The sequence below is a fragment of the Urocampus carinirostris genome, chromosome 7 (assembly GCF_059441175.1).
Source record: "Urocampus carinirostris isolate Australia breed hairy pipefish chromosome 7, RoL_Ucar_1.0, whole genome shotgun sequence".
NCBI classification, from domain to species: domain Eukaryota; kingdom Metazoa; phylum Chordata; class Actinopteri; order Syngnathiformes; family Syngnathidae; genus Urocampus; species Urocampus carinirostris.
The window spans coordinates 45,242,301-45,269,036 of record NC_142355.1 but is presented as its reverse complement, the minus strand read 5'-3'; the positions used below and the strand labels follow the sequence as shown (position 1 = coordinate 45,269,036).

The window sequence follows — 26,736 nt, the reverse complement described above, 5'->3', positions numbered from 1 at the left end:
CCCAAACACCTTTGTTCATATGGAATTTAATTCAAAAGAGTTGTCACTGGATATAAAAAAAGAACATTTCTAAATTTTTTCATGATGCATAAATCACAGTAAAAGCTGTCTTTTTTTCTTTTATATGCCTACATTTATGTCTAAATTGTTTATCTTATCTATTGTGTTCCTGAGTGGCTGTCCCTAAACTTGGACAGGAATGTTCCCATCCTGTGCTTATGGTTCGATGTGGAGTCATTACTCATCCAGGATTTCAGCTTGAGCAAGAAGGCCATGTGGGCTTTGCAGGAGCTGCTGAAGAGGGAAAAGAACCATGGCTGGAGGTCCTGATCTACGTGTATTGGCTGGCCCACGGTCTGTCCTACCGTGTGGTGTCACAGGTCTTCAGTCTTCCCAGGTCCACCGTACACAGAATTGTCCACAGTTAATATGGAATAAATTGCCCAAAAGCCATGCTTTAGGCTGTGGAAGTCAGACCTACATTTGCATCCTGTGCTTTTCTGCATTATGTTTGCATTTTTAGTTATTACTGCAGCAGTCACTATTTGTCCTGAGTTCTACACAAGTTAATATTCACACTTCACATGTGCGTCATGTGTATTTGGTATATTGTTTCTCTAAGTAAAACTACTATTCATTAAATGTCTTTATTTTGAGTAACACCTTGGTGGTTTATTTCATAACGATGTGACATACTGTGTGATTGTTGGACAGAAAACTACAAATCACTCTGGGTTAAATAATGATTTACTTTCAGAAAAACAAACTCACATTGGCCCGAAATACATAAGAGTAAATAAATAATGTGTCACAAAATGTAACAAAAATATACCAACATTCCACAAGACTAGAAAACACAAACTTCAATGAGTTCTTAATAAAATCAAATATTTTCATTTTATAAAACAAAGGGAAACTCTCAGAGATCACACATGAAGAAAAAAGGCAGCTGGGAGCTTAGGTCAAGGTTGACCCATTGTGTATTGGAAACAATTTACAGTTCATGCAAATGACCATTTTCAATGCACCAATAAAATGTTAACTTTGAGATTAAAGAAAGCCCCTAGATTAATTAAACTCAATTTTGCACAAAAAGTGCCCCAGAGGACAGTTAGGGTGCCCGCTGACCTGTTCTGAAAATATCTCACCAGTGCTGGATCATTGCGATTTTCTAGTCAAATTATTTTTTGTTGTTGTTTGTTTACTGAGTCTATTCAACCCTACTTCCAATTAAAAAAAAAAAAACTGGTATTAAATTTTAACAAAATAGTAATAACATGGAGTTATTTGGCAAGCTACCTAGCTAGCTTTTTACATTTATTTTGCATGATATCTAACTAACATTATACCTTTTTGGTAATTAACAAGCTAAATTTTGGGCTCCTTTCTATCTAGTTTTCTAGCTTTGTTTTTAGGTTTCTTTCTGACCATTTAGATGGCTTTTTACTCTTTTAGCTAGCTATTTAACTCCTTTTTAGTTTTTTTACCTGTTTACCTTTCTAGCAAACTATGAAGCTCCCCTTTTAGACAGTTAGCAAGCTATCGGGCCAGGAAATTCATACTAAACTGGGTGCCCTATGCGCAATAAGGAACAATAAGTGGTTCTTATCTTGAAAAAGGTTGGAGACCCCTGAGTAAAAACCTACGACCATAAAACATGATATTCATTCGTCTTTATTTGTACATAATAAATCTTCATGAAATATGACATTTTTGAACATTAAATGCAATTTTGATTTGTAATTAGAACTATTTGTGCATGGCGAGTACGTGTATAACCTGGTCCAGTCGTATGAGCTGAGGGTAGGCCCCTGGCATCTGGATGGCTATTTTCACTATGTCCTTTTGTTGTGGCATTTTGGCACCTCAGGACTCCAACACGCAAACTGCTACAAAAAAACGTACAATGGATTCAAGGATAAGGAGGGACACCAGCAAGGTCTTCCAAAAGATTTACCATTGCACACCACTGCCAAGCTCACAAAGAAGACGTGCGTAATGGACTAGTTTGGTGTTTTGATTGATTGAGGCTTTATTTAGGAACAGCACGCATAAAAAAAAAACAGCATCAACAATTTACTGATGGAAACATCAAATAATCTGCCCAAATTGAAAAAACAGATACACGATACGATAATATATAAATAAACATACTGTAGCTGTACTGATTTGATAAGAACCTAAAATTGTAACAACTTAGACTGCAGAAACAGCTCTTGCGTATGATTCAAATATCCAACCTGGTTAAAAACAATCAGTGCTCACTTTTGTACTGTAACTAACGGTTTCACTGTATGTTGATAAGTGTCTCACCACAATATGTCATGTATGGAAGGACCAAGGTACAGTACAAAGTACTGAGTGCATCCCAATCGAAGACCAGTTTTACCTTGTTCAAGACTGCATGATCTTTGGAGATTTTGCTTTTTATGTGTATCACGTGGGGTTTCCAGGAAATTTTGTTATCAATTATGACTACCAGGATTTTTTTTGTTCACTCACATTTTCAATTGGTGCATCGCCAAACAGATTAGGTAATTCAATGTTTGGTTTAAAATTACCAAAAAAACATCACTTTGGTCTTGTTTACATTTAACGCTAATTAATTTGCATCTATTTTTCATTTAATTTCAATTGCCTAGTTCTAAATATTTTAAACATATCACTCGCCTCAGGTGTAGTTCCAGCTGCTTTTAAGTCCGCTGTCATTAAACCCACACTGAAACGACCCAACCTAGATCCAGAAAACTTATGTAATTATAGACCTGTGTCAAACCTACCGTTTCTTTCTAAAATACTTGAAAAAGTAGTGGCACAGCAGCTGAATGATTTCATGTCCGAGAACAATCTCTTTGAATCAATGCAATCAGGATTCAGGGCTAACCACTCTACTGAGACAGCTCTGATTAAGGTAACCAATGATCTCCTACGGGCAATGGACTCGGGCACATCATCACTTTTGCTGCTGCTGGACCTTAGTGCTGCATTTGACACAGTGGACCATATTATCTTGCTAGAACGGTTGGAAAAATGGATTGGTCTCTCAGGAAGCGTCCTATTATGGTTCAGATCCTACCTCTCAGATAGGACACACTGCGTTAAATATGGCGAATTGACATCTGAGCCATTTAGTGTTATTTGTGGTGTTCCGCAGGGTTCAGTGCTTGGCCCCCTTCTCTTCAGCATTTATATGCTTCCACTAGGTGATATTATTAGTAAGTATAATATCAGTTTCCATTGCTACGCAGATGACACTCAACTCTATCTCCCGATGGAGGAATCTGCCACACTAAACTGTGGAACTTTGGAGGCCTGCCTCACTGAGATAAAAGAGTGGATGTCACTCAATTTCCTGCGTCTTAACCCTGAAAAGACTGAAATGTTAGTTATTGGTCCTTCTAAGTCCCGTGACTTATTCTCTAAAACCGTAGTGAACTTGGACAATTGCCACATCACACAGAGTGACTCACTTAAAAATTTAGGTGTCATTTTCGACCCTGATCTGTCCTTTCAAACACATGTGAAGAAAATTACTAGAACCGCTTTCTTCCATCTCCGTAACATTGCTAAAATTCGTCCTATACTTTCTCAGTCGGATGCGGAAATCATAATTCATGCGTTTGTTACCTCCCGTCTCGACTACTGTAATGCACTACTTTCCGGTCTTCCGATGACCAGACTCAAGAGTCTTCAGCTGGTACAAAATGCTGCAGAGAGGCTTTTAACAAGGACAAAAAAGTACGATCACATCACCCCAATTTTGGCTAACCTGCATTGGCTCCCTGTTAGCCTAAGATGCGATTTTAAGGTTCTCCTACTACTATACAAAATCATGCATGGACTTTCCCCCTCATATCTTTCAGATCTGATCTCCCCCTATGTCCCGGCCCGAAGCCTTCGTTCCGAGAGCGCCGGTCTCCTGGTGATCCCAAGAGCCAAGAAGTGTTCCGCTGGTTCGAGAGCGTTCTCCATCCGGGCACCGGTGTTGTGGAATGCTCTTCCCCCTGAGATCCGATCTGCAACCTCGGTGGAAATGTTTAAATCTAGGCTTAAAACTCACTTCTACTCTATAGCATACGAGTAACCTAATCTTATATGTAATAACTTGTGAAGCCCTTAGAGACTAATTGTGATTAAGGGCTATACAAATAAAAATGACTTGACTTGATTTATTAGCAGTCGTTACTAGTTCTATATAATCATTGCCACAAAAAAATATGTTGGTGTCACCTGCAAAAAGAATGAGCATGGGTAATTGAGACACTGCAAAAATATCGTTTCTGTACTCATTGAAGAGTTACATGTCATGAAATAACAAGATTATGTTGAAAAGTTATGTTCAACAAGAAAAAAAGCCTGTATTGGAATCTTAAGATTTGTTGTATTCAATAGTTGTGCACCTATTTGTTGGTTGGAACAGTACTTGGAAATTATCTGATGACGGGATCACTGACATCCATTACGAACATAAACGCATATTGCGAAGGGGCTTAACAGGAAGCAGCCATGTTCATCAAATGTACGACCCGTTTAGCTCTAAATTGACTCAATTGTCTTTTTTCGCAATAATAATAACACAGGGTGGCACAGCGGGGCTGGGTGGTTAGCGTGCAGCCCCACGGTGCAGGGGTTCAGGGTTCAAATCCAGTGGAGTTTGCAGGTTCTCCCCGCCCTTACAGTTTCCTCCCACATTCCAAGAATATGCATTTCAGGTCGAGGCCGGTCCAAATTGTCCCTAGGTGTGAATGAGCGTGTGAGTTTGTCTCTGTGTGCCCTGCGACTGGCTGGCAACCAGTTCAGGGTGTCCCCTGCCCAAAGAATGCTGGTATGGGCTCCAGCACACCCACGACCCTACCGAAGATAAACATTGCAGATAATGGATGGATAGACAACACAGCCAGGCTTTCAACCTCTGTGAATACAGTATTCTAAGAGAACTTGGTACAACCGTTGCACCGACGACCATGTTTAAGACTTTAAAAAACTTTTTAATGTCTTTTGAAACCAAATTTAAGACCAAGCCAACAAACAAATTGAAACAAACAAACAAAACAAAAAAACACAAATATTTCTCGCCCACAATACTCCGTGCCTTGTACACATTACCTGGAACAGCTTTTAGCCTTGGCAAAAAACCTTTTGTCGGACAGCCACTTCTGTTTAGATTGACAATTTCCCATGGTCCAAAGTAAACATCTCTGTCTAATGTTTCTATGTGTATTACGGGTAAGGCAAGTGTGTCCAAAGTCCAGCCCGGGGGCCAGTTATGGCCCATAATCAGATTTTTACTGGCCTGCAGCCTCTGTCATAAAATTAATATGTGGCCCACCAGTTATGTTAACTGCAGTATAATATACATTTATACCAAAAATATACTAAGAAATCCCAAGATCCAAGAAGAGATCGGCAGGTTCGAGAGCGTTCTCCATTCGGGCCCTAGTCCTGTGGAATGCTCTTCCCCCAGAGATTTGATCTGCAACCTCAGTGGAACTGTTCAAATCTAGGCTTAAATCACACTTCTATTCTATAGCATATGAAGAACCTATATTTTATGTTAACAATATCTGTGTATTATTTATTGCAACATACATTACAGCCTGGTCATCCTGGAAGGGGGATTGTCTCATGTGCGGCCCCTTCTCAAGGTTTCTTCATTTTCCTCATTTTGAGGCTTTTGAGTTTTTCCTTGCCCTCATGTAGGTTTTAGATCAGGGGATGGTGTAATAATAGTCTGTGGTTTGCAATAATCTCTGGTCTGTGCAGCCCTTTGAGACTCTGTGTGATTAAGGGCTATACAAATAATCATGACATGACTTGATATTTTTCAACTAATTTGCCAAAAGACTGTCACTCTTTTCAATTAATATAATATCAAGAGGCACTGCTGGACAAAACAGGCTGACTACAACAAGCCAATTGGAAACAAACGCTGTGAAAAGGTGAAGCAACTGGAAGCAGTTTTAACAGCACAGAATCACCTTTTCACGAGACACAGCCATTCAAATAAAAATGCTACAAATGCGAGCTACGAGGTTGCAACATTGATCACCAAGCACTGCAAATGTTTCACAGAGGGAGAATACATTCAAGACTATTCATAGAATGCCAGGTTGAATAGTCGACACACACATTTTCAGGTTACAAAATCTGGCCCGCTTTCTGAAAAGTTTAGGCACCCTGACCTAGGACATGCATCTGCTTTAAAAGGCTGAAACCACATCACTGTTTTGATACTTCCTTTAATGTGGTAACGTGATGTTGCCCCGGAAGTAAATCAATGAATTATTAAAAAAAGACAATTGATGTTACTAAATCTTTAATTAGTTCAAGCAAATATAAACCTTATCTGTTCACATTTTTAAGACTTTTGTTAATTTCAGACATTTTATTGCCGATTAAGGCCTTGTTTTAGAATAATGAATTCAATGCAAGATTCCATGGGAAGTCTGCACATACTATAGATAGGCCAACAAGTTATTCTTCGACTAAGAGGAGTCCAGACTTGTGCCTGCTTGTGTTTAGAACTATGAATGGACCTCGCCCTGTGCACAGTCTCCAGGAATGTTCACATACCACATCTCCCATCTGAAAAAAAAGAAGCTCCTGCTCTGTTTATTGCACCTCCTGTCAAATCAATGCTTACCACTTAACCGACTTAACTTAATTAATCTTCTGGAAACACCTTCAAGCAGTTTCTCCTAATTTTACTTAAGTGCTACATGTTTGTTTTGAATCATTCACATTGTGTAGTGATCAGTGTTAGGCACGTTACTTTAAAAAAGTAATTACCCTATTTTCCGCACTATAGGGCGCACCGGGTTATAGGGCGCACCCCCAAAAAAATAGTTTTAGGTCCTATATCTTCAATAAATAAGGCACACGGGATTATAAGGCGCTACAATGGGAACGTCGACAAAACAGTCAGATGATTCAGTCAAACTGATTACCCCCTTAACATTCCCAAAGCTTGCAAAGAAGCAAATTCGTGTCGTAGACACGTGCGGATGCGGTGTCCGTACGATGTCACTTAAATGCATCATTTCAAATATCATTTGGAAGGTTAAAGTCTTGGAATTCAAGAAATGGCAACCATTCCTTAGTTTCTATTTTCTTTTTCGCTCGCAACTTTACTGTGCATATGACAATAAACACTTGGAATTGGGTTTAATTCACTCAACTCATCACAGCAACATCAAGATCGTTCTAAAACAAGATACCGGGAAAATATAAAGCCGCATAACTCACCTAAGTTCTCACGTTCAATAATGATACGCAATCATGGTCTTCTTACAACCGTGAGTGTAGTAAATCCAGGAGAGTAAAATATCTACAGATACAGACTAATGAAACATGTTTCTTTATGGCGTTGTTTAGCAAACTTGCTATTCAGTCATCTTTTTCGGCCAATTGCAGGGTTTGTTTTGGCCCTCTAGCGTATCCGAGGCTCTGAATAACTTCAGCCAATAGCGATCGATTTAATGGATGATTGACACATCTTTAAATTTTGGACTATTTGATAAAGTTTCAGGAGCGAGCAGAGAGAGTGGGAAAGGTGAGATGGCACAACATTCATTTGGACAGGTCAGGTAACTTAAAATTAGTTTTACCTGGTTATATCAGTATCAGAAATTATTTTCCCCCCATTTTATTAACACTCCACTTATTGAAACATAAATATTTTGTTTGTTTGTTGTACATGATTCAATTGTTTGTTTGTTTGTACATGATTCAGATTGAATCGTTTCTTGTACATGATTCAATTGTTTGTTTGTTTGTACATGATTCAAATTGAATCGTTTCTCCGGCGCCGTCACGAATGGCAGCCACTCCAGCAGCTCCCGTGTTATTTTCGATTGTTCTCAGTTATTTTCGATTGTTCTCAGCTTAGGGATGCTGCTGGAAAAGTGAATTTCCCTTCGGGGATGAATAAAGTATCTATCTATCTATCTATCTATCTATCTATCTTTTTCGGCCAATTGCAGGATTTGTTTTGGCCCTCTAGCGTATCCAAGGCTCCGAATAACTTCAGCCAATAGCGATCGATTTAACGGATGATTGACACATCTTTTTCGGCCAATTGCAGGGTTTGTTTTGGCCCTCTAGCCAATCCGAGGCTCCGAATAACTTTAGCCAATAGCGATCGATTCAAATGATGATTGACACATTGGTTAGCCAATGAAATGCCGGTATATAAATCCCAGCATACACCGCGGACTACTCCACGTTCGGGGGAAAATCGAGTCGGCGGCTGTTGCGAGACATTGCGAATTTTGATATTGAGCCATATATATAAGGCGCACTGTATTATAAGGTGCATGGTCAGCTTTTGAAAAAAATTAAGACTTTTAGGTGCGCCTTATAGTGCAGAAAATACGGTAATTATGGTTGCAAAAAGTAACTGAGTTAGTAACTGACAACCTCTACATGGTAACTGGTTACTCTTACTATAATGTAACTATATGTTAATGTTACTTTAAAATGAAGTAGTATGGAAAATAATTCAAAAATGTCTGTGCAAATACGAAATACCGTGGTAACGTCTTTGACCCGAGTTTACTTAAAGAGAAGGGAACTCTATTTTGAGAGACCCATTTTTTTTTTCTGGCTCAGCTCAAAGGTGTTGGCCGTTTCCAGTCCCAAATGGCTCTTCGGGGTTTTTTTTTTGTCACTTTAAATATTGCATTACCAATTATTATGAAACATTATGCATAGAATAACTTTAAAAGGAGAAAAAAAGAGAAACAGACAAAAATGGGGACAAAAGGAAACATCGTCTACATTCCCACGATGTGAAATACGGGTCAGGTGTATAGAGGCCCATTTCCAGCAACCAGCACTCCAGTATTCTAAGAGTATTTGCTGCGAGGCGCATAACTCACTGTCATTGTACCCGAGTGAGACCTTGTCTAGAGAAGGGACTGCACAATACACAAAGAGGTAAGTATTAGTTTCAGGAGCGAGCAGCAGCAAGTCAACTGCAGGAGAGAGAGTGGGAAAGGTGAGAGGAGAGAGAGTGGGAAAGGTGAGATGGCACAACATTCATTTGGACAGGTAACTTAAAATTAGTTTTACCTGGTTATATCAGTATTATTTTCCCCCCATTTTATTAACACTCCACTTATTGAAACATGAATATTTTGTTTGTTTGTACATGATTCAATTGTTTGTTTGTTTGTACATGATTCAAATTGAATCTTTTCTTCCGGCGCCGTCACGAATGGCAGCCACTCCAGCAGCTCCCGTGTTATTTTCGATTGTTCTCGATTGTTCTCAGCTCAGGGATGCTGCTGGAAATGTGAATTTCCCTTCGGGGATGAACAAAGTATCTATCTATCTATCTATCTATCTATAAGGAAAAAAATCCAACGACAAAAGGAAAAAGAGAGATAAAATAAAAAAAATTGAAAATTAACTTTAAATTTTTATACAAACACATTAACACTGAAAAACTCTGGAAATATAATCAAAATATTTATTAATCTCCAAAAAAAGATACAATTCACAACAGTTTTAACCCTTTTTATGCTCAACAAATTTAAAGTCAACAACACGGACTCCCCCCAAAAATGCATATCACCAGTAAAAAAAAAAAAAAAGGCATGTCAAAGGGAACCGGCTGTTGATTGGTGGGGAGCCGGTCCCTTCGTTCACCTCCATGAGCCAGCTCATAGAGACGTGTCGTTCACGAACGACATGAGTCGGGTGCTCAAATTTTCCGTGAACCAGCCCGCTAGATTTTTCTTTCCGCGCATTAGTAAATACAATATCCGTAATGCCTGTCTAACTATATGATAGTTGCTATTTTGAATGGTGATATGATCCGAAAATACATTACATACAGAACTCAGAGGAAAACCACTGAAAAGAGCGTGGGGTGGGCCAAAGGGCACGCCACCTTTAGCGTTCTGCAGCCAAAGTAACACACTGCTTTTGACCGTCAGTAACGATAACGGAGTTGAAACAATAGAAAAAGTAACGAGTTAGATTACCTTGTGACTGAAAAAAAAAGAAAAAAACGCCATTATGTGTTATTTATAATGGCGCTATTCCCAACACTGGTAGTAAAGACAACCTGGAGTGTTTAGAAACGTAGACGTGCGGTAGCAGCAAAAATAATCCCTGCCTTCAACTGTAGAACACTTCAAAGGAATTTGAGATTGTTCTGAAGCAATTTCTAGCTATTAAAAATGGGTAAAATGTTCTTAGTGGCAGACCAGGTCTGTCATGCTTCAAGTAGTTAATTCCTTAATCTGCGTACAGCAATAAAAATGTTAACATTTTGGCCTTTACTCCAATGTTATATAAAAATCCAAACCCTATTTATAAGCTTTTTTTTTTTTGCTTTGTTTGTTTGTAGGACTGACAATACAATAGGGATTATAGTGAGTCAAGGAAGCTAAAAACATTCTTGAAGCTGATATTTACTTTCCCTAAAAGTAGGATGACCTCTTTTGCCCATGTCCACTTTTTACATCACGTCCAGGGGGTCCGGCGAGGTCTTACAAATGCATGAAAATGTCCGGTTTTAATTATTTTTCACTAGACCAATTTGGGTGTGTTAAAATTGACTGACGGTTTGCACAGAATACGACGGCACAGGGTTGCCTGTGACGTATTCCCTGGGAGCCTGCCTACTGGTTGGTTCTGCTGTGCTCAGTAACTGAGAAAACAAGAATGCCTAAGCAAAAGTGCATCTTCACAAATGAGCTGCAAAAGAAATTCCACACATACGGTACTGGTCGAAACCAATGAAAGGCAGAGTGTACCGTGTGCAAAGCTGGCACATATATTTCGGTGTCTAACAATGGTGTGGGAGACCTGACAGCTCACACGGACACAGATCAACACAAAGCTGTGCGTGTTGAGAATTCTTCTGCTGAGCTGATTGACTTTCCTTGTAAGACCTAGGAAAACAGAGGATGCTGTAAAAAACGAACTTTTAAACACCATAAGTTACAGGTCCATGAACTGCACAAAAGCCTTGTTGAAAACGCCATTTCCAAACTCGAACAAAAAGTTCAGTAGTGCTCGCATTAAGACTGAAGCCATTGTGAATGCCGTTATAGGGCCCCACTCAATTGAAGTCGTTCATGAAGCCCTCAAAGATATCCTCTACCGTGGTGTAACCAAGGAGCAGTGAATATATGTGGTGTACAAGCAAAATTTTCCCTGCAACTGGCTGGCAACCAGTTCAGGGTGTCCCCTGCTCACTGCTTCAGCACCCCCGCGACCCTACTGAGCATAAGCGGTGCAGATAATGGATGGATGGACACACCAAATGAGACAGCAGAAACCATTGCATAATATCTCATTGAAACATTGGCAAAAAACAAATTGTCTGAAAAATGTATTGCATTTGGGCAGCACGGCGGCACAGTGGTTAGCGCGTGTGCGGCACAGTTCTGAGGTCGTGAGATCGAACCTCCTGATGGAGTTTGCATGTTCTCCCCGTGTTTGTGCGGGTTTACTCCGGGCACTCTGGTTTCCTCCCACGTTCCAAAAACATGCATGTCAGGTTAATTGGCGAGTCCAAATTGTCCCTAGGAGTAAATGGCTGGCATGAATGCCCGAAGACAGCTGGGATGGGCTCCAGCACCCTCGCGACCCTACTGAGGATAAGCGGTGCACATAATGGATGAAGTGCATTTACGGGTGACAATTGCACCACAAATTTCGCATAAATCCGGTGTGATGAAGGGCAAAATAATGTGTTTGCATGTTTGAAGAGGATGCTGCACAACAACACTGATTGGTGTAGGTTGCCCAGCACACATACTGAACAATTGTGTTCGTCGTGGGGCAGACACAATAGATGTTGACCTGTAGAATGGTTTAAGGGAAATTATGGTCTAATTGTGAGTTTTATACTATATTCTTTATTTCACACCCAATATTTAATTTATAGGTTTATATAACTTTGTAGGTTTATATATTTCTGTATTGAACTCAAAATCAGCCAAGTTTTCAAGTTGTTCTCAAGAGCAAGCACCTCTAAGGTCAACTTTGCCTTGTTTCAATGTGCTTGCTTTTCTTTAATAAATGAGTTTGATTGTAACCTAAAAAAATTCTCATTTCATCCAGAGATCGTTTTTAACCTGACAATTTCATGTTCAAAATGTACCAGCACTTCCATATTTAGACAGTGCCCACTGAGAACCTGAAGGAGTACTGTGACTTTGTTGACATTAAATACAGAAGGATACTTTCGCACAGCAAGACAAGTAGGCTGTCATTGTTCCCAGGCATTAAGAGGACGATACAGATGTTTGCAGCTTTAAAGGCATTCTTTCTGTCTAAGTAAAAGCCACCCACAGTGATCAAGAAGTTTTGAAAATGACTTCAGTTAGATCTACCTCTGGCACATGCACTCAGTCATGTCTGTGTTCCACACCCACATTCAAGAAATGGAAAAGGAGAACAACTCCCATTAAGGAGTTGAGGAAAATTCTGAACAACATCCACACCATTCTTCTTGAACGCAAGAGCAGCAACTTTTTGTCTCCTAAAGTTGGGGACTACTAGCACAAAAGCGCAGCGATGGACTTAGTAAGGGCTGTGACCCGTTCTGTGCCGATGTGCAAGGCGAAGGTTGTTCCCCGAAATCTCACAATACACAGCCCCAGTCATCCTCTCTTTAATAATAGTGCACTCATCCTGTCCTATGCAGAAAAACAGCCCCAATCCATGATGCTACAACCCCTATGCTTAAGTTTATCGATGGTGTATTTCGGATTGTCTTCATTCTTCTTCCTCCAAACACCCTTGGTGGATGTTCTTTTTTTGTGTCAGCTGACCATAAAACTTTGTCCCATGACTCCTCTGTATCATCCAAATTGCCATATGCAAACTTAAGACAGGGCTTGACATGTGCTAGTTTAAGCAGGGGAACCTTTCCTGCCATGCATGATGTTAAATCATGACGTCTTAGCGTATTCCCTACAGTAACCTTGGAAACGGTGGTCCCAGCTCTTTTCAGGTCATTGACCAACTCCTGTCGTGTAGTTTCGGGCTGATTCCTCACCTTTCTTAGAATCATTGAGACCCCAAGAGGTGATATCTTTCATGGGGCTCAACTCCGATTGAGACCATCATGTTTAGCTTCTTCCATTTTCTGAAGATCGCTCCAACAGTGGACCTTTTTTCACCAAACTGCTTGGCAATTACTCCGCAGCCCTTTCCAGCCTTTCGGAGGTGTACAATTTTTGCCTCTGGTGTCTTTCGACAGCTTTTGGTTCTTCGCCATGTTACAAGTTAAAGTCTTATTATTTCCATGAGGTGGACAGGAAGGGGAATTACCTCATGTGCGGTTCCTTCTCGAGGTTTCTTCATTTACCTCATGTTGAGGTTTTTGAGTTTTTCTTTGCCCTAATGCAGGCTTTAGATCAGGGGATGGTGTAATAATAGTCTGTGGTTTGCAATAATCTGTGGTCTGTGTAATCAAGGTTCTCTTAGTATTGTACAAAATCATACATGGACTTGCTCCCTCTTATCTTTCAGATCTGATTTGCCCCTATGTCCCGGTCCGAAACCTACGATCTGAGAGTGCCGGTCTTCTGGTGATCCCAAGAGCAAAGAAGTGTTCTGCTGGTTCGAGAGCGTTCTCCATCCGGGCACCGGTGCTGTGGAATGCTCTTCTCCCTGAGATCCGATCTGCAACCTCAGTGGAAATGTTTAAATCTAAACTTAAAACTCACTTCTACTCCATAGCATATGAATAACCTACTCTTCTCGTCGGCTGAAAAATAGTCTGTGTAATATAGTGTAATAATCTGTGGAGCCCTTTGAGACTCTTTGTGATTTAGGGCTATACAAATAAAGATGACTTGACTTGTGCAGCCCTTTAGGACTCCTTGTGATTAAGGGCTATACAAATAAACAAGGCATGACTTGCCAAGTGTCCTCGTGCAGCTAACGACCTCAAGCAGGTGCATCTGATTCAGAATGATACACTGAGTCCAGGTGGACTACTAACGGGCGGACTAACAGGTCTTTCAGGGTCAGAATTCTAGAAAATACACATATGCTCAAAAACCTATTTGCAGCTGTATCACAAAAATAAATAGTTAAAAAATCATGCATTGTGATTTCTGGATTTTTCTTTTTAGTTTATCCCTCTCAAAATGGACATGCACCTACGATGAAAATTTCAGACCCCTCCATAATTTGTAACTGGGAGTAATAGCAAAATAGCAGAGTGTTCATCAAGTGCATTCTGAACCAAAAAAAGAGGGCCTTTAAAGATGGTGATCAGCAGGGGCGAAAACGAGTACAGAGGGAGCTCAGAGTCCAGCTCCGGAAAGGGAAGGAGCAGTACAGGAGGAAGTTGGAGAAAAAGCTGCAGAACAACAACATGAAGGAGGTGTGGGAAGGGATGAAAACAATTACTGGCTGCAGCACCAAGCAGGGTGTGGCTGTGGATGTAGATGTGGGGCGAGTCAACCAGTTGAACAACTTTTTCAACAGGTTTGACCACTCCGCCTCATCCTCACTCCTGAATACTGCAGCTGTCCCTCCCCTTCTGGACACTAGCATGGAAGACATCCCCCCACTCAAAATAACTGCAGCCCAGGTGTGTGGAGAGCTGAGGAGGCTGCGAACCAGCAAGGCAGCTGGTCCAGATGGAGTATCCCCCCGACTGCTGAAAGCCTGTGCGTCTGAGCTGGGAGACCCTCTACAGCGCATCTTCAACCTGAGCCTTGACCAGGGGAGGGTCCCTCAGCTGTGGAAAACATCCTGCATCATCCCAGTCTCAAAGAAATCAAGATCTGAGGAACCCAACGACTTCAGGCCGGCCGCCTTGACATAACATGTGATGAAAACCATGGAGCGGTTGCTGCTGCACCACCTGAGGCTGCAGGTCCGTCACGCCATCGACCCTCTGCAATTTGCTTACCAGGAGAAGGTGGGAGTGGAGGATGCTATAGTATACATGTTACACCGATACCTCTCTCACCTGGATAGGGCTAAGGGGGCTGTGAGGATTACATTTTTGGACTTCTACAGTGCCTTCAATACCATACAGCCTCTGCTACCGACTAGGAAACTGACAGAGATGGGAGTTAGCTCACACCTTGTAGAATGGATTACGGACTACCTGACAGGCAGACCCCAGTATGTGAAACAGGGGGGCTGTAAATCGGACACTGTGGTTAGCAGCACAGGATCTCCGCAGGGGACCGTGCTCTCTCCGTTCCTATTCACTCTATATACATCGGACTTTAAGTACAACTCTGAGTCCTGCCATGTGCAAAAGTTTGCCGATGACACTGCGATCGTGGGATGTATCAGAAATGGGCAGGAGAAGGAGTACAGGATATTGATTCAGGACTTTGTCCGATGGAGCGACGCAAACCACCTGCACCTGAACACCACCAAGACCAGGGAGATGGTGGTGGACTTCAGGAGATCTAGAACTCACGCGGTTCCTGTAACCATCAGAGGAGAATGTGTAGAATTTGTCCAGACCTACAAATACCTGGGTGTGCAGCTGGACAACAAACTGGACTGGACTGCCAACACAGAAGCTCTATGTAGGAAAGGCCAAAGCCGACTACTTCCTCAGAAGGCTGGCCTCCTTCTCCAACCGTCACTGTCTTGTACTACGGACAGACTGAAGAGATCTTTTCTTCCTCATGCCATGAGGCTCTTTAACTCTACCCGGCAGAGTAAAAGCCCACATTAAACCACACCCCCTACATTGCATATTACAGAATTTTATTGCAATATGTATTCTGTGTAGCACTATTTAGATATTCTATATAACACGCTACAGTGGGCATTTGCACGTCACTTTGGGTATTTGTATATTGTATTCTTTTTGCTTTATTATTGTATTGTTCTCAGCTCAGGGATGCTGCTGGAAATGTGAATTTCCCTGCGGGGATGAATAAAGTATCTATCCATCTATCTATCTGTTCAAATACCTTTTTTCTTCACTGTAATACCACAAGTAATTACTTTGTTAGCTTCTGTCGCACATTCAAACTTGGGTAAGGATTCCGTTTTCCAATGTCAGGAAATGTGAACTAAATACTGTGCTTCAGCATTATTCACAGTGACTGAGTTATTTGATCACACCGGGGTGTGATATTTGATATCTTGCATATTGGGTGCTGAATGTTGCATGTGTGCATCAAAAGTGGCCGTGATTTTCGTAATAGGGACCATTAGTTCTCATAAGAACATGGTGGCGATCCCTATATTGGCCTCATTTTTAGGGTAAAGACTTGGATTTAGACTCTAGGTGTGAGTTAGACTTTGGCTGGGAAGTTGGCGTGCGTGCGTTGGTAGATCAGTTGAAATGGTTTAAGGAGCTCTATGGCATTTGGAACAGTTACTTTCTTCCGCCACCTCCTGGCTTAAATTCATGAATGCAGCCTTAGTCTGCTCGTTCATGATGCGAGTGCAGGTACTGTATGCGTTTTTCTTAGAAGTACCAGAATAAACTTTTTTTTTTATGGGCAGCCTGCCGCAGGGTTGGGTTGGCATTTTAAGTAAAAGTTGACGGATTATCGAGCGGTCCTATTATCAGCACTGATATTTGGGAATATGATCGGCATATATTTTCTTTCGACGAGCCGATTATTAATTTTCTCTCATGGAACAACTCTTCCCCTGCTCTCCTCCTCTCTCCTACTACGAACCCTGCGCCTTCTGATTGAAAAAGCAACCAGGGGAAGAGCCAATGAAGGAGTAGAGAGCAGCATCTCAGCTAACTTGTCATGACATGCCTGTGATGGAAAAGCATGTTTGTAATCAAGAGATCCATCCATTATCTGCACTGCTTATCCTCAGTAGGGTTTTTTTAAGCTTTTACAGCAATTGAATATCGGATCAAGATATCGGTTAATGGCCTCTTATTACTTATATAATCAGTATCAGCCCTGAAAAACCCATATTGGTCGATACCTTGAATGAATGAATGAAAACTATTTCGAACATTAAAATAAAAACAGGACAACAATGAGTCAACAACAAAATAATGTCACATAACATCTTTGAAAAGGGGTAGTCAGAAGCAGATGCTTAGTTTCCCTACCGCTTTGTCTTCCCTATTAAATACATTTTACAAAACCTTTTCTCTTGTGTCCAATATAACAAAATCTCATGGATATACTTATCACATAGGTCAGATATCAATAATTATAATAATTACAATAATCACATATTTTGTGTAGAGTATTCAACGTTGTCAGAATTCCGTTTCGCAATGTCAGAAAATGATTAATGTCAAGACATGTGAAGGGAATACCGTGCTTAAAGTCAATTTTGTAAATATGTAATCTGACTGATACAGGTGAAATGTGTGGTTGGGGAGGGTACGTTATCTTGCATTTGCGCATCAAAGTTTGCCGTGACCACTCTACCAGAGGGGGTCCGTCCCTCCCAGGTGACCGGAACCGAGAGCTGGTACACGTCTCACCTCGCAAGGGCAGTCTTAATTTTGAACAGCAAGAAGCAAGAGGGCATGTCCTAACAGGAGGAACTGGACCTAGGCTGCCCTTGCCGGTCCTGACCAAGTCTCAGCTTAACGGGCAGCCAGGGAGCTTTGCCAAATCAGCAGCCAAGCTTGATCAAGCCAGCGACCTCAGAGAAGCCTCAAGCCACCAGCAGTCAACACTTCAACATGTGGTCCTCGTCCCACTCAAGCCTACCAGGATTCCTCATTGTTTTACAGCAGAGAACCTAACGACTGGCCGTCATCATTTTCATCAAAACAGAACTTCGCAGAACGTCTCGTGGTTGCTCGCTATTGGTTTTGGTGTAACATAAAAGAGGGAACTCTATCACTATCAAAATACAGTAGGGTAATAATCAAGCCAAAGTTGTTGTCTATCGAAATGGTGCCTGTTTAAGTTAACTTCTAGTTGTCTTCATTTTATTTTCATATTATTTTTTTGTGTTCTATTCAAACTTCTTCAGTAGTTGATTAGTCATAGAAAAGTCAAAAAATTCAAGAGTGTGTGTGTCTTGACTGGGGCGGCAGTAGCTCAGGAGGTAGAGCGATCGTCTTAGGATTAAGGGATCCCAGTTCGAATCCCGGCCTGTCCGTGTTACATGTTGAAGTGTCCTTGGGTAAGACACTGAACCCCCAAAACCCCCAATAAGCAGGTTAGCGCCTTACATGGCTGCACAGATCACGGCTGCTATTGGGAAATGTGAAGCACAAATTTAAAGCGCTTTGGGAAGTCATTGACTTAAAAAGCGCTATAGAAATGCAGATAATTTAATTTAATTAAAATATATTAAACGGGCCATCCCCCTAAACTTTCAGCTCATACAAGGAGATAACTGATCAGAGATGCAGCCAAGAGGCCCATGATCACTCTGGATGAACTGCAGAGGTCTAAAGCTCAGGCGGGAGAATCTTTCCATAGGACTGCACAAATCTGGCTTTTATGGAAGAAGGAAGCCATTTATTAAAGATATCCATAAAAAGTGTCATTTAAAGTTTGCCAGAAGCCACCTGGGAGACACACCAAACATGTGGAAGAAGGTGCTCGGCAGGGACTGGGAAGATGGTTAAAATTGATGGGAAGATGGATTGAGCCAAATACAGGACCATTCTTGAAGAAAACCTGATGGAGTTGGCAAAAGACCCGAGACTGGGTCGGAGATTTATCTTCCAATAAGACAATGATCAAAAACATAAAGCAATAGCTACAACGGAATGGTTCACCAAAAAACACATCAAGGTGTGAGAATGGCCATGTCAAAGTCCAGACCTCAATCCAATTGAGAATCTGTGGAAATAACTGAAAACTGCTGTTCACAAACGCTTTCTATCCAACATCACTGAGCTCGAGCTGTTTTGCAGTATCTCATGTGTTCTTCAGGGATCCCCATAAAACATATGAAATTACTAATTAATAAATAATTTTTTGCATAAAGTTTTTATATTATTAATGAGAATATATAATTTAAAAAATCACTTGAAGAGCCGTTTTGGGGCTGAAAGAGACGGTTTTGGTTGGTATTTGGACTCTTACTTGACGTAAGCCTTTTCTTACTTTCACCATTTTCATGCTACACTCTCAAAAACAAAAGCAGTGGGGATGAGCATGACTTCAATCTTCAGACCTACCCTCAGACCCTATTCCTGGAACCTAATGTGTTCCAGGGGCCTAATATATTAGTTTGATTTTCTTTCAGAAAATTAAAAAACATGATAGGAATACCGTAAATTCCGGACTATAAGCCGCTACTTTTTCCCCCAAATGTTCAGCCCTGCGGCTTATTCAGTGAAGCGGCTTATTTAAGTGATTTTTCAAACTAACACCGGCGGCACGCGAGTACAAAAGGTACAATTTAGACCAGTGAAATCGTGCGCCTAGGTAAACTGCATCCTTTTGGATTATGATCGAATTGTCCAAATGACAGAGGATAGAGGTTCGTTTCAAATGTGAGGAAGACGCCCTTGAAGACGTCAATAATGATGAGAAAGACGAGGACTGCTTGCCGTAAACTTCATAATTGCGGCATGGCTATATTTAACAGCAACGCTTTGAGCCCTGCGAGCGTGTTAGGGGTAGCGTGGGGGTACCTTTCACAGGCACGGTTTGGGATGAAAGTTATATTGTTATTATTAAAGCTTTGAAAACTCTCCCGGTGTACCGTCTTCCTTTGGAAATAGGTGTAACCATGTATAATATGTATTTGCAACTGTATATTTTTGTCCCGATTTATTTATTTTTTATTCTGATATATCTTGCACTGACCAATTAAAAAGAAGGAGCGTAACAGACGCGGGGCATTATAGGAAGTCCAGGGACCAGTAAAGGTGAGTGTCTGTGGACACGGCAGAAAAAGGTGCATATATATTTTTCCCACCCTTACCTTTGGAAATATACACTTTTTTTTCCTTGGATTACTTTCAACGGGTACCCGGACTTTGCAGGTCTGCATCAAATGATAAACACCGGTATCATTTTCCATTCAATTAGCCGGCAGTAGGATTCCAACCGTATTGGCATGTGTTGATTAGGTCAGGACCTTGACTCAGCCCCTTCGCTGAAAACAAGCGTCTCAGCCTAGTGGCTTAGAGGGTTAATATGATATGTCTGATAATGGATAAGTAACAGAGAAACAACATATCTATACAGGTTCTCCCCATTAAAATTGTTCAGTTAAAAGGGATTTCTATTCTTAACGTGAGTGGATGCTCAATACCAAGCGGCTTGTGTATGTAATAAATTGGTTTTCCTCCAGAAATGTGGGGGGTGCGGCTTATAATCAGGTGCGCCTTATAGTCCGGAATTTACGGTAATACAAAATGATACTACAGAAATATTACAACTGAAACGCTACAAAAATACTAATACAGTAATAGTACAAAAGTACTAAAAAAAAAAATACTAAAATTTTACTACAGTGGAAAAACTACAAACATGCTACAGAAGAACTAAAACAGTACAACTATGGAAAAATTATTTATCAAGAAATGCTACAAAAATACCACTACAATACTATCTACTACTACAGAAGTATAATGTTAGAAATACACCAAGACTACTACTACAAAAATATCAAATCAAGTGCTTAAAACAGCGACCTAATATTTGCTTTAATTGTGAGTATTTCAAAACGAATTGGGCTATTTACAAATAAATATAAATAAATATGACATGGAAATATTGAAAAAAAAAAAAAAAGAAGTACTTATCCCTTTGGCCAAATGTTTAACCCAATGCAGCCCCCAAATCCAAATAGTTGCCAACCCCTGGGTTAGAAAAACGGTATGCATGCGCAAATAAGTGTGCGTTTGTGTAAAGCACAGGTGTCAAACAGGCGGCCGGATTAGGCCCTCTAATGCATTTGATCCGGCCCGCAAAACAACACTATGCGAAGCGCAAAAAAAAATGTAACTGCTGTTTTAATACGTCCACTTTGTTACCCAAGCCAGGCACCACTCGCAGAGCAACTGTAGTAGTGTTTTTATCTTTCCTCTATTTTTTTCTCTACCTTGGTTTACTGATGAAACGAGATCGCTTAAAAAAGACTGCAGGAAATCTGAAAGAAAACGGCGGGTTACCACGCTTGAGGTTTTCCGTCAAACCTGGTGTGACAGCTTGTTAAAGTATAAAGCAGCCCTTGCCCTCTGCAAAATCAGCCTATTTTTCAAAGGTTATTGCGGGACAAAAGAATAACCCAAAATCATTTTTGACACTGTAGCATCGCTAACGAGGCAATCAATTATTCCAGATAGTTCTACCCATTCAGCCCATGACTTCATGGTCTTCTTTAATCAGAAGATTCAGCGCATACGGGAAGAGATTTCTAAAGACCATGTTAATACATCACATATTAAAGGACTGAAAATAATCGCATGGTGGCTGTCCAGGGATTTTTCCCAATTTAGTGATCTGTCACTTGATAATCTTAAACAGGTGGTGAATACAGCCAAACCAACTACTTGCCTGTTTGACCCGCTTCCGGGTTCGCTGATAAAAGGTGTTTTTGGGGTCCTTGGACCTTCAGTTCTAAATATTATAAACTTATCACTCTCCTCAGGTGTAGTTCAAGCGGCTTTTAAGTCCGCTGTGATTAAGCCTACAATGAAACGACCCAACCTTGATCCAGAAAGTTTATGTTAGTATAGACCTGTGCCAAACCTACTGTTTCTTTCTAAAGTACTTGAAAAAGTTGTGGCACAGCACCTGAATGATTTTGTATCCAAGAACAATCTTTTCAAATCTATGCAATCAGGGCTAACCACTCTACTGAGACAACCCTGATTAAGGTAACCAATGATCTTCTACTGGCAATGGACTCTGGTGCTTCATCACTCTTGCGGCTGCTGGACCATAATATCTTACTAGAACGGTTAGAAAAATGGTCTCTCAGGAACCGTCCTCTTATTGTTCAGATCTACCTCTAAGATAGAAATATGGTGAAATGACATCTGAGCTGGGCAGCACGGCGGGGCAGTGGTTAGCGCTTGTGCGGCACAGTTCATGGGGACCTGTCGTGGGTTCAAATCCAGCTCCAGACTTCCTGTGCGGAGTTTGTATGTTCTCCCCGTGCTTGTGTGGGTTTCCTCCGGGCACTCCGGTTTCCTCCCACGTTCCAAAAACATTCATTTCAGGTGAATTGGCCGGTCCAAATTGTCCCTAAGTGTGAATGAGCGAGTGAGTTGTCTGTCCCCGTGTGCCCTGCGATTGGCTGGCAACCAGTTCAGGGTGTCCCCTGCCCACTGCCTGGAGATGGCTGGGATGGGCTCCAGCCCCCCCTGCGACCCTAATGAGGGTAAGCGGTACGGCTAATGATATGAGACATCTGAGCCCCTTTAGTGTTACCTGTGGTGTTCCACAGGGTTCAGTACTCGGGCCCCCTTCTTTTCAGCATTTACATGCTTGCATTAGGTGATATCATTCGCAAGTATAATATCTGTGTACTCTGTGCATCTGTGTATTATTTATTATTGCAAAATCCATTGCAGCCTGGTCATCCTGGAAGGGGGATTGTCTCATCTGTGGTCCCTTCATTTTCCTTATGTTGAGATTTTTGAGTTTTTCCTTGCCCTCATGTAGGTTTTAGATCAGGGGGTTGTGTAATATTGGTCTGTGGTTTGTAATAATCTTAGGTCTGTGGAGCCCTTCAAGACTCTTTGTGATTAAACATGACTTGACTACCTTTCTTTGTCCCTTTCTTTCTCTCTCCAAGTCTGTTTCCTTTTATTTCTCAACCATTCCCTCTCCCTCCCTTTTTGTAATTCACTTGTTTTTTTTTAAATTTCTCTCATACCCTTTTTCACACTTTATCTGCTATCATTCTTTTAATATATCTCGCTCTTTTATCACTATATTTCTTTCCGACTCATTCTCGCTCATTTTCTCTTTCTCTCTAATTGTTCTCCGCTTTCCTTATGTCCCGCTCTCTATCTCCCTCTATCGTTAATCTACAAATCCCCCCCGCGTGATATTTTTTTTTCGAACATGTGGCCCCCAGCTAATTGAGTTTGACACCCCTTTACAGTGTAAAGAACGAACTCTCAGTTGCCCAATCATTTTAACCTAACTATCCTACCGCACTCAGTTGCAGCCCAATGTTGCCAAGTCAAACTTTAATATAGTGTACATTTAATTGACATTCATCTGGTTAAAGTGGAAAAAAACGGTAAAAGTGTTGCCACTATTGTAGGAGTTAGACATTAAGTCAGAAAACAGCTTAGGTTAAAAAAAAAAAGTCTGAAAAAGAGGATACATTCTTCTTACCTGACTGAAAAATGGTAGTTGTAGATTTATCCCCCGTATGATCCGCTGCCTTCGCAGCGAGGGACATTTGCAGCAGTCTGTTCTTCACGCAGAAGGAGCAAAGCTAAGCTTGAAAAGGTTTCCAGTGTAGTAGAACTTTCGTAGATACATTTAATACGGATCCAGAATCACGAGCAGTGATTTCTGAAATGCTCGGTGTGACTTAAAGTTCCGGGTTAGTTTAGTACTCGGGGAAAGATTTTCTTCGTCTAAGTCAACTCTTTAAAACACAGAAATTCCGGTCCGAACGCTTCAAAATAATAGTAGAGTTCGAATAGTGGAGAAATGTGAAGATAAATATGCAAGTTTCTAATTTAGATTACGGTGGTGATCTATGCGTGTTCGACGCTTGGACTTATATTGGTAAAAAAAAAATGTGATTGAGATAGCAAATGACAACAAAATTAATGTTGGAATAAACTGAGAAAAAAAAGACCGGAAAATGAAAAATGACTTAAATACCCACTTTAGTATATGCGAAAACTGTTAACATATTTTGCAGACTCTTTCTTCTTCAAATAAATGGATAACACATGTAAAATTAAGACGTGGGGGCTTATTTTTGCACAATACAACCGAACTATTTTCCATGGCGCCGATTCAGGAATGTTGTCTACATATCCGTAAATGACGAAGTGGGCAACTGACGACGTCCATTAGACGTAAACCAGATGCCCCTTCAGGTGTTTTATGGAAATACCAGAAAGAGCCGTCATAATTATTACTAAAAAATACACAAAATTTTAGCAACGGTAGATGATACAAATATTAAATTGTTATCAATTTAGTCTATATTTTTAAAGGAACACCAAACCTCAATATCGTTTTACAACACGGTGTTATTTTGCGTTCAATGTCAGATACACAATTAAAAAATATCTATATCTACCCTGGTCATATCCATCCAGAGAGGTGACCAAAAGCAAGACAAACACAAGAGCAAAGAAAAAGAGAGGGGGAAAAAGCAGCAAAAAAACAGAAGAGATTTGACCATGGCCAACCCAAATGGCCTAACACCCAAACAAGTTAAGCACCTTAGCACCCAAGTTGATCATGCTTTCGTCCCTCCAAATGAAACAGGACACAAGAAAGCAGCCTTGAACTCTGGTCAGGGTGACACAACCCACTCCTCTGTTCAACTACCCGCCTTCCAGGGTGGAGTTTGCATGTTCTCTGCGTGCTTGGGTTTCCACCAGTCACTCTGGTTTCCTCCCACATTCCAAAAACATGCACCTCAGGTTAATTGGCCGGTCCAAATTGTCCCTAGGAATGGATGAGAAAGTGTGTTGTCTGTCTCTGTGCGCCCTCCAACCGGCTGGCAACCTGCTCAGGGTGTCACCTACCCACTGCCTAAAGATAGCTGGGATGGGCTGAGGGTAAGTGGTTAAGATAATGTAGGGATGGATGAGTTGCGGATGTAAATATATCTCAGAAGTATATCCAATATTTCTTTAGCTATGTGTTCCGCTGACTAAGCACTTTTGGTTTTGTTGACTCAGCATGTTTTCCCAGAAATACATTTCACTCTCTCAAGGCAACAACATTTCATCTCAAAACCAATTCAAAATTTTAGTTTTCAACTGGACTAGGTCTTAGTCTTTGGGCTTTCCATTTTCATGTGCCAATGAACCTGCCAAAAAGGGAAATGCCACCCAAAATAGATTTTACATTTCAACACATGTGATGTTTGAATGGTGCACTGATTTTGAACAAATGTTGTTTTAGTAGATTTGAAATCATTTTAACTTTAAATATACTGCAGTGATCAGTATATTTCATTGATATATTTCCTGAATGAACAGAAATTACAACGAAAGGCTCTGAACACTTATCTTCCCCAATCAAATGTTTCTTCTACACCACTGAAATTGTTCCCCAGTAATTGTGATGAGCAAAACACATTTGTATCCAAGTATTTATTTGTTTTTTATTATTATTATTATTCAGCCAGTATCAACCATCAACATGATATCTGCCGGATATCATTTTGTCACGCAAAGCTATCGACGTGACTCATCGCCTTCGATCAGCGCCGGGTTTTTAGACCCAACTGCTGTGTTGGGAGTCATTAGGTGACCAAACCCCCCAATTCCAACCCTTAATGCCGAGCGCCAAGCAGGGAGGCAATGGGTACCAATTTTGTAAGTCTTAGGTATGACTCAGCCGAGGCTTGAACCAGCCCTACCATCTAAGCTACCGAGCTGGTATAAATTCAAATTATATAAATTATAATATAAATTATATTATTCAAATTATTCACCCATTATCTTCATCGTTATCCTGAGAAGGGTCGCGTGGGTGCTGGAGCACATCCCAGCTGTGCTCAGGCAGTGGGCAGGGGATACCCTGAACTGGTTGCCAGCCAGTCGCAAGGCACACAGAGACAGACAACTAACTTGCTCAGTCCCACAGACAATTTGTACTGGCCAATTAACCTGACATGCATTTTTTTTGGAACGTGCGAGGAAGCCTGACTGCCGAGAGGAAACCCACGCAAGGACGTGGAGAACATGTTAACTCCTCACAGAAAGGCTGGTAGCTGGATTTGAACCTGTGACCACAGAACTGTTCCGCGGACCGCCAACCACTCAGCTGCCATGCGTCCTTTAAATTCAAGTATGCCTCCCTTATTTTAAACATGCTTATAGTCAGTTTGACTGACTCCGCTCATACCTATGTCTGAATAGCAGGGGTTCGTACACCCTTTTCATGGCTAAATTCAAGCAGATCTTAAGGACTTTCAAAGCCAATTTTCCATTTTTTTCCAGTACCATTAAAAGGAGAAATCTGGCCCCGATCAAAAGGACAAAAAACAAAACCTTAGTTTTAAATCCAAACTCTAGCCCCAACCTTATTTTGGAACCCTAAAGATCGCTTTAGGACCCCAACTTGCAGCCCAAACCGTAGCGCTTAATTCTAGCTCTACATCTACCCCAAGCTGTAATCCTAGCCCTAACCATTTCAAACTGTAACCCTAGCTCTAGACATTTTGGGAATCTTACATTGAGTTTAGAACCCAAGCATGAAGCTCAAACCCTAGTTACTAGACCTCGCCCAGTTTCAAATTGTAACACTAGCTCATTTTGGAACCCTACACTCAGTTGAAAATCCTCACGTAGCGCTCCAACCCTAATACTTAACCCTAAACCTACACCTAACTTGAGCTGTAAACCCCATACCCAACCCTATTTCAGGTCCCTAAATTCAGTTTGATATCCTAATAAGGAACCGAAACCTTAGTTTCAAACAATAGCTCAGATCCTATGATGGAACCATAAAATCTGCTTACAACCCTTATTTTAAGCCCTAGCTCCTAACCAAGCACAAAATATATGAAAAATGGCAAGAATTTCAAACATTTCACCTTAAATTCAAAACTTATCAAACCTTAAAAACACAACATCAAAATTCAAGCATTTTAAATTATTTCAAGCACCGGTACCTGGAATACTCAAGGACTGGATGAGTAATGCTTCATCTGGCT

The 26,736-nt window shown here is 40.9% G+C and overlaps 1 protein-coding gene across 3 annotated transcripts in view; it reads right to left on the bottom strand.

Annotated features, from left to right (window-relative positions):
• Positions 1–23,758, bottom strand: part of elmo3 (engulfment and cell motility 3) — a 130,294-nt gene extending 106,536 nt beyond the window's left edge. For 2 of the 3 annotated variants that reach the window (XM_088341096.1, XM_088341098.1), the window contains exons 1-2: positions 23,214–23,758; positions 1,780–1,889 (exon numbers count right to left, since the gene is read on the bottom strand). In XM_088341096.1, the coding sequence (XP_088197222.1) occupies positions 1,780–1,857 (78 nt within the window). In that variant the 5' untranslated portion in view covers positions 1,858–1,889; positions 23,214–23,758. The remainder of the gene's footprint in view (positions 1–1,779; positions 1,890–23,213) is intronic. The other variant, XM_088341097.1, reaches the window with a different exon arrangement.
• Positions 23,759–26,736: the final 2,978 nt, after the last annotated feature.